Genomic DNA, 12,672 nt, shown 5'->3' on the forward strand with positions numbered 1-12,672 from the left:
CAAATTATTCATTTAGAACACAGTTACTATTGTTGCTGTGTAACCTATGATCATTTACAATGCAGATCCCATTGCTGTTCTCAAGCTCAGAACCATTTAGAATATAATGGCCATTGTTTTCTAAATTATCCAAGCCCATCCTCTGATGAACTTTTGGTAGACTTTGAAAATATTTCTTCAACACCAGAAAATAACATGATGTCAATGCATCAATAGAAAATAAAATAATTATTCATTTAAATTATAGCATCTTGTGCAGTGTTAATGTACAAATGTCAAGATGTTAAAGCGTCATCATCATAATCACCTACAAAACATGATTCCATTAAAAAAGGAGACAAATTAAAGACACATATTGCACATACACGTTTAATGTAAATAAAATCTCACTTAAATGATGCTACAGGGTATGTTCACCACTACAGAAGTCAAGTTTTCCAATTACAGTATCTCAGTAGAAGTACATGGCTAACAGTTGAGTAGAATCTAGAACTGTTTGTAGAAAGGTAAACATTTAAACATATGATTATAACCCATCACCTTATGGAAAAACACCTTATGTCTTTTCCATTCCATTAAATGTTGCACAAAATACAAGCTTGAACCATGAAGCCTTTTGGTTGGTCCAACACCTGGAAAAACTGGTTATATATTTGTTTACATGAGCAAAATCTACCACTGGGCCTTTAATTTTTAGAACAATCCAAACATTTGACACCACATTGACATTACAGTGTGTCTGGTAGTTAGTGTGTTGTTCAAAAGAATTCAACACCTGCAGATCATTGCTGGAAACTTGTTTGTAAAAATCTAATTAAAATTCTTTGAACCCACACAAAGAGGAATTTGTTTTTCAAAGATTGTAAAACCAAATTAAATATCTATTTCAGTAACTTTGGCTGTAAAACTGGTCCAGCTGCATAAACCCACAAAGGCCTCCACCCTGTATGGGTGTGAGCTGTCAATTTACTTCGGAAAAACTGATGTCACAAAGGTGGTGCAGTTCATCACTACTTCACAGAACATCTGCACAACTGATTCATTTGTCCACTTGGGGGCAGCACTAACATGTATTCAACATATGTCCTAATTATTACCTCCGCCAAGGAGGTTATGTTTTTGTCGGCGTTGGTTTATCTGTCTGTTTGCGTGCAAGATAACTCAAAAAGTTATGGACGGATTTGGATGAAAATGTCAGGAAATGTTGATACTGGCACAAGGAACAAATGATTAAATTTTGGTGGTGATCGGGTGTGGGGGGCCCACGGGGGGGGCCCACTGATCGGCCTTGGTGGAGGTCTGCGCTCTCTGAGTGCTTGTAGTTAGTTTTAAATACCCATAAATCTAATTTGATGATATAATAAATGCCTTGGTCTGTATGTCACCTAAACACTGCTATCTATGTTTCGGTGACATATAGACCAAGACATATATTTGCATTTATACTTTAATGTAAAATGCAAAACTAGATGCAAGATTTTAACAAAGACTTTACTCTTATCCCTGTACTAATCCTTCTAAATCAGGAATGTCAAACATGCCAAACCGGCCCCCCAAGTGGTCCACTCTGACCCTCAAAATGAATTTGACACTAACATATTAAATACCAAGGGTGTCAAACTGGATTTAGTTCAGAGGCACCATTAAAAAAAGTAAAATAATAGCTTAATAACTTATAAGTAATGACAACTCCAGACTTGCTGCTTGCTTTAATCTGAAAGAGTAAAATTACATTCTGAAATACTTACATTTTTTTTGCAATAAAATGGGACTAACCTGAACACATTTAAACAATCTGAAATTTATAAAGAAAAAAAGTGCAAATTTAACAATATTATGTCTGTTACTAAATGTTTTGTGCATTTGTAGATCCATTTCTAAGCTGTATTAAAGAGCTGAGGCATAACATTGTTGATATTGCACTTATTTTTCTGAATAAATTTCAGGCTGTACATGGTAGTTAAGGTTATTCATAATGTAATTTTGCTCGTTTTTCACTCTAAAATACTTCATTTAATGGTTGTTACCTCCGCCAAGGAGGTTATGTTTTTGCTGGTGTTGGTTTGCCTGTCTGTCTGTCCGTGTGCAAGATAACTCAAAAAGTTATGGATGGATTTGGATGAAAATTTCAGGAAATGTTGGTACTGGCACAAGGAACAAATGATTAAATTTTGGTGGTGATCAGGGTGGGGGGGTGGGGGGGTGCTACTGATCTGCCTTGGTGGAGGTCTGCACTCTCCAAATGCTTTTCTAGTTACACAGATTTTTCTTGTCCGGCCCACTTGACATCAAGTAGGGCTGTATGTGACCCTGAACTAAAATGAGTTTGACGCCCCTGCTCTAAATCTTCATTTACCTGCCCTCTGCCCATATTTGATCATTTTGCAGGTGTTCTGAAGGTGTGGCTTTGGGGGGGGGTCGGGTTGGGTCTGAAGAAAGGGGTTTGGACTTTTGAATTGTGTATTTTTTGTATTTATTTGTTGCTTCCTTGAACCGTTTTTCCAGGATCTCCTACCCCATCTTCAGTAAGACAGGTAAAAACAGGTAGTGTTTTGCTGGTCATTTTATGGAGACTTTAACAGTGAGCTCCTTCTCAAACCATTAATAATTAATTCTTTCAGCAGTTACACAAACATCTTTATTAATTTGGATTTTTTTTTTTTTTTCATAGTCTTTTAAAGCTTTTAGTTGTTTACCATTTCCTGGGGAAATACTTAGTGTTTATCTAATACCTAGTGCTAAAAGCTTCTCTATCTGCACCTGTGTCTTTCAGCACTAAGAAGATAGTGTATTATCAACTGGGTGTCATTGGAATGGCATTCAGATTTCAGGTCTGTTTATTGTTTCCCATTCGTATCAATTCTTTTGAGTGCTGAAAGTGTTAAATACTAGCCTATAAATATATATTCACTAAATCCATACAATAATACCCACGAGCTGTCAAATGTACCCTACCCCCCTTCACTGACTGAATAATCACCACCATCAGTCTAATGAACGATGTAATCACACCCTTTAGTGCAATACTCACGACTCATGCACTTTGGTTTTAATTTTACCCTGTATATACACTGTAGTACCTGTATATATCCTATATATTGTATATGTTTTTCTTCTATCTGTAGTATAGAATTGGCCTTTTGCATATTTTAGTATTTCTTTGTAGTTTTGTATATTATCAATATTTTTCAGTATATATTTTCAGCATAATTTTGTGATATTTTTATAGAGCCTTTCGTTTTGCACTTTAAGAATTTGCTGTTTAACAGAAACAGAGCTGTTAAACTGATTTTCATTGTTCCTGTAACAATGACAATAAAGAGCTATTCTATTCTATTCTATTCTATTCTGTTCTGTTCTGTTCTATTCTAATAACTGCTTAAAATATTTAATGAATAGATCTTACCTGTTTGCTCAGTTAAATCCAGGTGGGGAATCTTTTTGGTCAGGCTCTGCATCTTCATCATTTCTCCACATTCTATTCTATTCGATTTAATTTGATTCGATTGGATTGGATTCAATTCAATTCGATTCGATTCGAAAAATGCATGACCCACTGGCATGTGCTATGAAATTCTTGAATAATGGAGAGCCTTTATTTGAACTGACTTGTAGTGTCCTGGTGACATGCAAATGTATTTTCATATCCTCTATATTTTACTACAGCTTTGAAATTATGCACTATCCACCTGAATTTAACTAAAGTGATAATTGAGATGCATTCCACTGGATAATTACTGCATTGATTAATATGTTTCATCTGCAACAAGTTCTTTAATTCTAACTGACACAGTGAGTATCTTCCTATTCCTTAAACAACCATCAGTTTGATAGAGAGCATAAATATTGGACTGTGTTTCAGTGGGAAAAGGTCATGTGGTCTGATGAGTCCAGATTGACCCTGTTCTAAAGTGATGGGTGCATCAGGGTGAGAGAAGAGGTGGATGAAGTGATTACCCATCATGCCTTGTGCCTACAGTTCAAGTCTGTAGGGGCAGTGTAATGATCTGGGGTTGGTTCAGTTGATCCGGTTCAGCATCATTATTACATTAATATTAATGTTAATGTTAACATTATTATGAACGTGTGCCAGAACCAAAGCTGAGGGCTAGATATTAGTGTGTTGGGAATTATTTTGCTAGTTGTGTATTTCCTCACCCATTTTTACATTATTTTTCCTCAATTCCATACACAAGAAATTACAGTCCCCTCACTCTTCTGTTTCAACACTTCACACACTGTCACACAAACACCTCCTCCATAAGTCATATTTAGGTTCCTTCATGTATTGTATTTTTGCTGTGTCATTTTGTTTTTCAAAATGGAGTCAGACTTTTGACCATTTACCATCAATCATATAAACTGTCCTGACCACCTCCTACCTAAACATTCATACAGATTGTTTCATAAGGCATACATATGTATCCGCATTAGAAATGGAAACTCGGAATTTTTCCATAGGTAGCCAATACTTGGTATTTTCTTATGAGTTTTATCCCCATTTGTACTAGAATAAGATTATTTCTACTGTGTTTTATAAGATATTTGTCCAATTTATCTGTTCCTTGTGTGTGACAGCTTTATAGGAACCACTTCATGGGCCACTCAACCAACTAGATGCCACACCAAAAAATTTTTAGTGCTTTAAAGAATCCTAATACATAGGGTGTCCACAAAGTCTCTTTATAATTTAATATATTTATTACAAAAGTAATTGATGAGATGTTAATCAAATTTGTTCTATGCACTCAGTGGTTAATGTTTTTAATCACATTGTGGGATCATGTGAAATCCAATCATTGGTCCATTTTTCTTCAACAACAGTTCAATTCCTGCAAATTTTGACTTTGACCTTTTGTCAGAATATGTGTCACCACAACTGGATGACCTTCAACCAACCATCATTTTCCAGGTAGACGGTGCACCACCACATTGGGGACTGCATATTGTTGGTTTCTAAATCAAACATTTCCAGACCGGTGGATTGGAAGGTATGGCCCGATTCCTTGGACAGCTCCTTCACCACATATCACAACCCTGGATTTCTTTCTATGGGGTTATGTTAAAGATGTAATGTATTGGACAAATATACAAGACCTCAACTACCTGAAGGAAAAGATCACTAGTCGCTTTTCCATTGGACATCTGTGCAAAACTTTACCGATATTTACGAAATGTCGAAAAACATAAGTGTGTAATGTCGGTTTTTTCCATTAAATCACAAATGCAATGATTTCTTTATTTATTATCGCGAGATGACTTGAGACGTCATTCCATAAACATGGCAACAAACGTAAATATGGTGTTGATTTACAGATATATTCATTATTATCATATATTACCCCTCTGTCTCATACTAAATTAAAAAATGATTGGGTTTCCTGGTGTGTCCACTCATACCGGACATGTTTCTTCTTCTTCTTCGCTTCTTGTAACATATGTCAACATCCGTTTTTTTAATTCACCTGACTCTAGTTGCGAAAAAAGGTCTTTCCATTGCAGTTTTGTGTGATATACCATTTGTGCTATGGCGGAAAAACCACCTCTTGCCAGTGCAAAAACTTTTTATCAAAAAATGAGTTTTGGCAAAATTGTCATTTTCATTAGGAAAATTTTTATGTGCCAGTTATATTTGCACAATTTGAGGGTCAATGGAGAAGGGACTACTTACACCATTGATGAGTCTATGATACAGCCAACATGGAAACAAATCCAGTATCATCTGGATATGCTTTGTGCAGCTAATGTTGTCCACATAGAGGTGGATTGAATGAGGCAAAAAACTTCAATATCTACTTTTAATTTTTTAATAATTTCTACAGATTTGTCTATTCATTTGCTTTTGTAATAAATGTGTTAAATTGTAAGGAGACTTTATAGACCCCCTGTATAACTAGTATACCAAAATGTGGGTCATGCATATAGAGCAGAGTTTAGTTTTCCCACTCTGAAATCAGAAGAGATTTGCGGTCTTCTGCTTTTCTCTTCTTGGAAAAGTACCATATGAGAACAGCCATAACCAGCAGTGAAAGTACAAATGCAGTAGCAAAGATCACAGTGCTGACATTTGTGGCGATCATGTCAAGGATGTCCCAGTGTCTTCTGTCCACAATAAGACGAGTAGGCAGTTCAGACTGTGGTGGAGTGGGCACTGAAAGACAATAAAACATATTACTGATTCCATCACACCTAGTTCAATTAATTATCAGCTCATCATCCAGCTCTGCAAAAGCCTGATAATAATATAATGGCTTCCAGGTGTGCTGGAAGAGGGAAATGTCTAAAACATGCAGGATACTGGCCCTCGAGGACTGGAGTTTGACACCCTTGCTGTAGACCACATTGGACCTGAAGTTGTTGACTCACTTGAACTGTTGCTGTCACTGTCTTGTAATGTGAATGTGTGAGGAAATTACCAAAAATAGTCACTTACCCAATAAAGGGTTAATACATCTGACAAATCTCATAAGCATTGGATTTGGTTTTGTATTGTTTCCCAAGTGATAGTATTCACTTTAATCCATGAACAATGATTTTGATACTTATGAGAATGAAAACACAAATATGTATAATATCATAACACCAAACTCCAAAGGATCACTTATTTGTTCATCGGACAAGTTCAAAAAGAAACATTTTGCATATTATTTACATGATGATTAAATATCATACATTCAGTCAAATGTGTCCACTGTGTGTTCCATCACAATCTGTTCATGCAGTTCTTTAAAATACTAACAACCTACTGTTAGCGCTTGTAGCATTCAGCGGTTATCGCACTTTTTTGCAAAGTAAATATTTGTTCTTAGATAAGAAAATATTATCCAGTACAGATGAATACTAAGAGTGAAACAAAGAGAGATAGAGAGACAGATAGAGAGAGACAGATAGATAGAGAGAGAGAGAGAGAGAGAGAGAGAGAGAGAGATCGATAGATCGATAGACAGATAGAGAGATGGAGAGATGATATAGAGAGATGATATAGAGAGATGAGATAGAGCGAGAGAGAGAGAGGGAGATGGAGAGAGAGAAAGAGAGACAGAGATAGAGAGAGATAGGGATAGATAGATAGATAGATAGATAGATAGATAGATAGATAGATAGATAGATAGATAGATAGATAGATAGATAGATAGATAGATAGATAGATAGATAGATAGATAGATAGATAGATAGATAGATAGATAGATAGATAGATAGATAGATAGGTTCATTCTTTTTGAATAACCCTGTAGATTGTTTTTGTGAACTGGCCCAGTGTAACTCAACTTCAACCAGCTGATGGTGTTTCACACTCAGATCGTCAAATTGCCTGAGGTTTGTTAACGTGTTGCTCTATGTAATGTATATTTTTATGGGTATTTATGGGCTGTAGCTCCACTGTTATTATGAAGTGTAGTGGTAAATCCTCCTTTTATAGTCTGTAGTATCACTGCTTATCAGAATGGAAATATAGCTGTAGTAAATAAAGGTGGGGTGCAAGATGTTTTTTTTTTGGATCAATGACAGTGGATGGAGACACTTGTTTTTATGTTCAATAAATGATATATTTTGTTGAAAAAGTCACGTTTTCCTAATTTTTCCATGTTTTTGATGTAATAACCTTTGGATTTTCTCCGAGCTTTAATGAACATCTATGTGATCAGTTAATTAAATATAGGGAAAAATACATGATTTACACCAAAAAATGCAAAATACAGAGGATAATATTATAATAAATGGTGAAAAATCACTTAAAGGTAGGGTAGGAGATGTTTTCCTGGAGCATTTTTACTATATTGCTTAAAATCCCCTTCACACTCCAATTACAACCAATTAATTGAATGCTCTAACACAAAAATAAAAAAAATTTCGTCACCTGTGGAATGGACGGGACTGAAAAAACACCATCCAATCATTAAGAGCGCCCAATCAAAATGACTGAACGGTGACATGTCTATCAAGCCCAACTGCCATTTGTCCCTCCCCCCTCTGTGTGTACCCCTCTTCGTGCATGAATCGTGTGTTCTAATGGGTTGGAACACTTGTACAGGAAACGAAGACAGAGCCAGAGCTTGGCTATATTAGTTATATTAGGATGGAAAGTTCACTGGTAAACTGTTTTGTCACTAACATAAATCACTAGGAAATGTAATGTTAGCCAGATAGGTATTAACTGGGGCTGTTCTGTAAGAGAGGGGGGGTTGGAGGAGACTGAATGAGGTATGCATGGATTGGGGCCGCCGTAACCGGAGCAGGGGCTGCCAGAGCTGGGGCCGGGCAAATTGTTGGTGTAAGCATTGCACTTGCCAGTACTCTGGGGGCGTGGCTTCGAGGGGATGTCTGAAGAAAGGGGTTTGGACTTTTGAAATAGGTATTTTCAAAATGTAGCTTGCTCGAACCATTTTTCTAACCTCTCATACCCCACCTTTAATGCCACGTTTCCATTACGGGGTACCGGCTCGACTCGACTCGACTCGACTCGGCCTTTTTGCATTTCCATTACGAAAAAGGAATCTGGTACCCGGTAATAGTTTTTTGGTATCACCTCCAAGGTTCCAAGACTGGGGAACAGATACTAAAACGTTCCATGTAAACACTGCAGACCACTGATTGGTCAGAGAGTTGTCTCTGTGACCCACTGTTTTACAAAAAACAGATGTGGAAGTTGACAGTAAATATAGCGGTAGGTTAATCCACATGATGACAGCCTGCAAAACTACACCGTGGTTGGAGGGGATTGGCCGATGTAAAAATTCAGCATGAGTTTGACGAGACAACACGCAATGAACAAGTTTATCAGCAACTCTCTGAGCAGACGACACGGAAGTAACGCGCCGCGTCGCAATGACGTCCAGGTACTGCAAAGTCGGTAGTATCCTGTAATGGAAACGGTCTCCAGGAATAGGACCTGGTACCCGAGTTGAGTCGAGTCGAGTCAAGCCGGTTCCATGTAGTGGAATTAGTCACTGTATCTGTCTTTACTGATAGTGAGTTACTATGGAAACAAAGTACGGTCTCTTCTCATTGCATTCATGTGGACTGATAAAACATCAGAACAGTAGTAGTGAGTTGCATATCTTTGGTCTAAACTAGGCTAAAAAATGTCCAAATATGTGATGAATGATTCATGGCTCAACAAAATGTACAATGTTTATCCTAGCTCCTCCTTATGGTTCATGCAGAGATGCATATATTTACCTGTAGTCGGGTCATTGAACTTATTCATCACAAAGTCATCTTCATCAAGTTCCTCACTGGGGACATCCTGTTTGATAAACAGCAAAGGACCCTGGGTAATGTAGTGGGCAACGGTCTCTTTAGCCAATCCACGCCTACGTCTGCGTCTACTGGATGACTTCACACAGCCTTGGGCACATCTGGAAAAGGAATTCCCTTGCTCACACAGGATCACAGCACAGGTAATGTACACCTGAGGGTGGACAGAGACAGCATTTATTACAGAAGGTATTTAATGTAAAGCACAGTGCTGGAAGTTTAGATCTAATCATTAATATCAAAGTGAGTTACTATCACGTTTGTGCTTTGGATCAACAGTTTTATATTACACGTACAGGGTGGGGAAGCAAAATTTACAATATTTTGAGGCAGGGATTGAAAGACAGTGTATGACCAATTAGTTTATTGAAAGTCATGAGAATTTATTTGCCACAAGAAAATTTACATAATAGAAAATGTTTTTATTCTATGTGTCCTCCGTCTTTCGCAATAACTGCCTTCACACGCTTCCTGAAACTTGCGCAAGTGTTCCTCAAATATTCGGGTGACAACTTCTCCCATTCTTCTTTAATAGTATCTTCCAGACTTTTTCGTAATAGTTTTGCTCATAGTCATTCTCTTCTTTCCATTATAAACAGTCTTTATGGACACTCAACTATTTTTGAAATCTCCTTTGGTGTGACGAGTGCATTCAGCAAATCACACACTCTTTGACGTTTGCTTTCCTGATTACTCATATGGGCAAAAGTTTCTGAAAAGGTATGGATAATAGTGTTAGGTATGATTATGACATCAATATATGTTTGGTTTCAAAATAATTGACGTATTGCCTGCTGAGCAAAAACAACTAAATGTTCATTGTAAATTTTGCTTCCCCACCCTGTATATAAAGTAAGGTTCATGTATTATTAATTCATATGATATATCATCCATTACTTTTTTGCCCACCATTAGGAATAGAGTCTGTGATACTGTGATTTTTTCAGTGATGGAAGACGTATTCAGGTTTTTTAGTAAAAGTTAAAATACTGCAATATACAAATGCGCCATTAAAATTAAAAGCCCTGTATGAAATGAAAAATCCTTCATAAAGATTCACTATAGAAGATTTGTGTGTGAATATTTAGATTGGAGTAAGTTTTGTGCTGTGAGCAGGTCATTAATAAGCAGCTGACATTTTTTACTCAAGCAGAAGTAAAATAAATAAATAAATAAATAAATAAATAAATAAATAAATAAGTAACCTCTGAAATGTAGTTGAAGAGTATAAGTATAAAGTCATTTTTCCTTCTCAGCAATCCTAATATTAGTTTCTTGTCCTTTTAGTTTTTTTTTTTTATCTTGTTACATCTTTCATGTCACAGTGTATATAAATGTATATCACTTCTATGTGTTTTTGTCCCATCTATGTATGACAAATTGGTCTTTATTTAAAAAGGTACGTAAGGATTGTTTATTTTTCTTGATGTGCATTAAAAGACTAGCGGCATTGTTCCCGTGGTGCCATGGTATGATAGCACCCTCCCGTGGTGCAACAGCGACACTGCACCCGTACACCTCCGTGTGTGCAACATTGGACACGCGTCGGACACAGAACGTCCATTATAGTAGGATGACCTCTGAGATGATGTTTCCCTAAAGTCAATGCCTCATGTGATTGATGTGAATGGACGCCACCTTCATTAACTCTGCCCGAACATTCCAGAGTAAATATCAAAAATATTTCGAAAACCTGTCAGAGGTTTTACACAAAACAATTTAACCCAGATCCAATTCTGGTTTTATTTGCTGAGATAGTAACTGAACCTGGATTATCTAGAAACAGCACCTGCCTGACATATACAGATGAACAATCATACCATATCACCTACAAGAGATTTAGACTGACCAGTTAACCTTTGGACAGTGGGAGGTATCTGGAGTACCCAGAGAACCCACACAGACATGAGAGAACATGCACACTCAAACACCAGAGAATCTTGAAAAAGCACTACTAACCACTGGAACAACATGATGTGTCATGGCAACCATTCATCAGAAGAGTCATCAATGACGATGGCGTCCTCTGTTTGTGTGTGGGTTTTGTGATATATATATATATATATATATGTGTGTGTGTGTGTGTGTGTGTGTATGTATGTATATATATATATATATATATATATATATATATATATATATATATATATTTTTTTTTTTTTTTTTTTTTTTTTAAATGGTAAAAATCCTTAAATAAAGGACAAAATTCTTACATAAAGTACAAATACAATTTAGTTTGATAAATAAACTTTACTATCTGTCCCAGACTTCACTATGCAGTCAGCATATCATGTTTTATCTACTCTTTTCCTTCCAAGTTAATCATTTCTGTTTCTGGAAGTGTAATATTATTTATAAGTCATGGTAGTTTGACCTATTGATGTCGAATTAATCTGCCAGACATCACACAACTGAAGCTTGGTAGGATTTAGTTTTCAGTGGTATTATTACCTGGTCATAGTTTCCGTTAAATTTGAACGCTTGCACCTCAAAGTTGAATGCAGTTGGTTCAGATCCATGGACTTTGACTGTTTCATCTTGGATACAACTGTAGGAAGAAACATAAACATTAAACCTTATATTAATGCCCAGGTTCTGCAGTTCTACTAACTGTAATCCAAGGGTGTCAAACATATGGTCTGTGGGCTAAAATCGGCCTACCAAAGGTTCCCACTATGACCCACATGATGACTTGGAGAAAGACTGAAGATGTCAAACAGTCAAGGGTGTAAATAATTTTATCCTAATTTGATCTCAAGTGGGTCAAACCAGTAACATAATAACATAATAACCTATAAATAAGAAGTTCAAATTCCAAACTCACAACATTTGAACAATATTATGCCTGTTAATAAATTTTTTGTTGCCTTTGTAGATCCATTCGATCTGTAATACACATGTAAAAATGATAATTAGAGGCATATATGGTTAAAATTGCACTGAAATTAAATTTGAAATTTTAGGTTGTTAATGGATGTTCAGTTATTCACTTTCTTTTTGTTTTTGTGTGAGAGTATAGTTTTTCAATGTAAATATTTTTTAATTTAATTTTACTTTTTGCTCTAAAACAAGAGAAGAAATTGGAATTGTCATTATTTATAGACTATTATGCTATTATTTTACTGGTCATAGTTCACTGTATGTGGCTTCTGAGCTAAAATGAGTTGGACACCCCTGCTGTAAACTGTATCTCAGGACTCACCCATCCTTGATGAGGTCGTAAGAGAGGCTGTTGTCAGGGTTGTCGTCAGGAGTGGCTTTACATGACTCCACAAACAGAGTCACATTTGGTACGTCAGATGAAGCTTCAATGCCCAAGTAAACCATCTCCACCAGGTTTACTTCCACGGTGTTACTCACTAGCTGACACTTTATCTGTAAAGTTGTTATCTTGGTATATTTCAAAGGCGTAGC

The 12,672-nt window shown here is 36.4% G+C and overlaps 1 protein-coding gene across 1 annotated transcript; it reads right to left on the minus strand.

Moving 5' to 3' along the window:
• Positions 1-5,479: 5,479 nt before the first annotated feature.
• LOC115439325 (oncoprotein-induced transcript 3 protein-like) lies at positions 5,480-12,585 on the minus strand. Its single transcript, XM_030163158.1, has 4 exons — positions 12,461-12,585; positions 11,710-11,806; positions 9,181-9,412; positions 5,480-6,151 (listed from the first exon to the last, which is right to left on the minus strand). The coding sequence occupies exons 1-4, from the start codon at positions 12,583-12,585 to the stop codon at positions 5,934-5,936; spliced, it is 672 nt and encodes a 223-aa protein (XP_030019018.1). The 3' UTR covers positions 5,480-5,933.
• Positions 12,586-12,672: the final 87 nt, after the last annotated feature.

This window comes from Sphaeramia orbicularis, chromosome 3 (genome assembly GCF_902148855.1).
Source record: "Sphaeramia orbicularis chromosome 3, fSphaOr1.1, whole genome shotgun sequence".
In the NCBI taxonomy this organism is placed as follows: Eukaryota; Metazoa; Chordata; class Actinopteri; order Kurtiformes; family Apogonidae; genus Sphaeramia; species Sphaeramia orbicularis.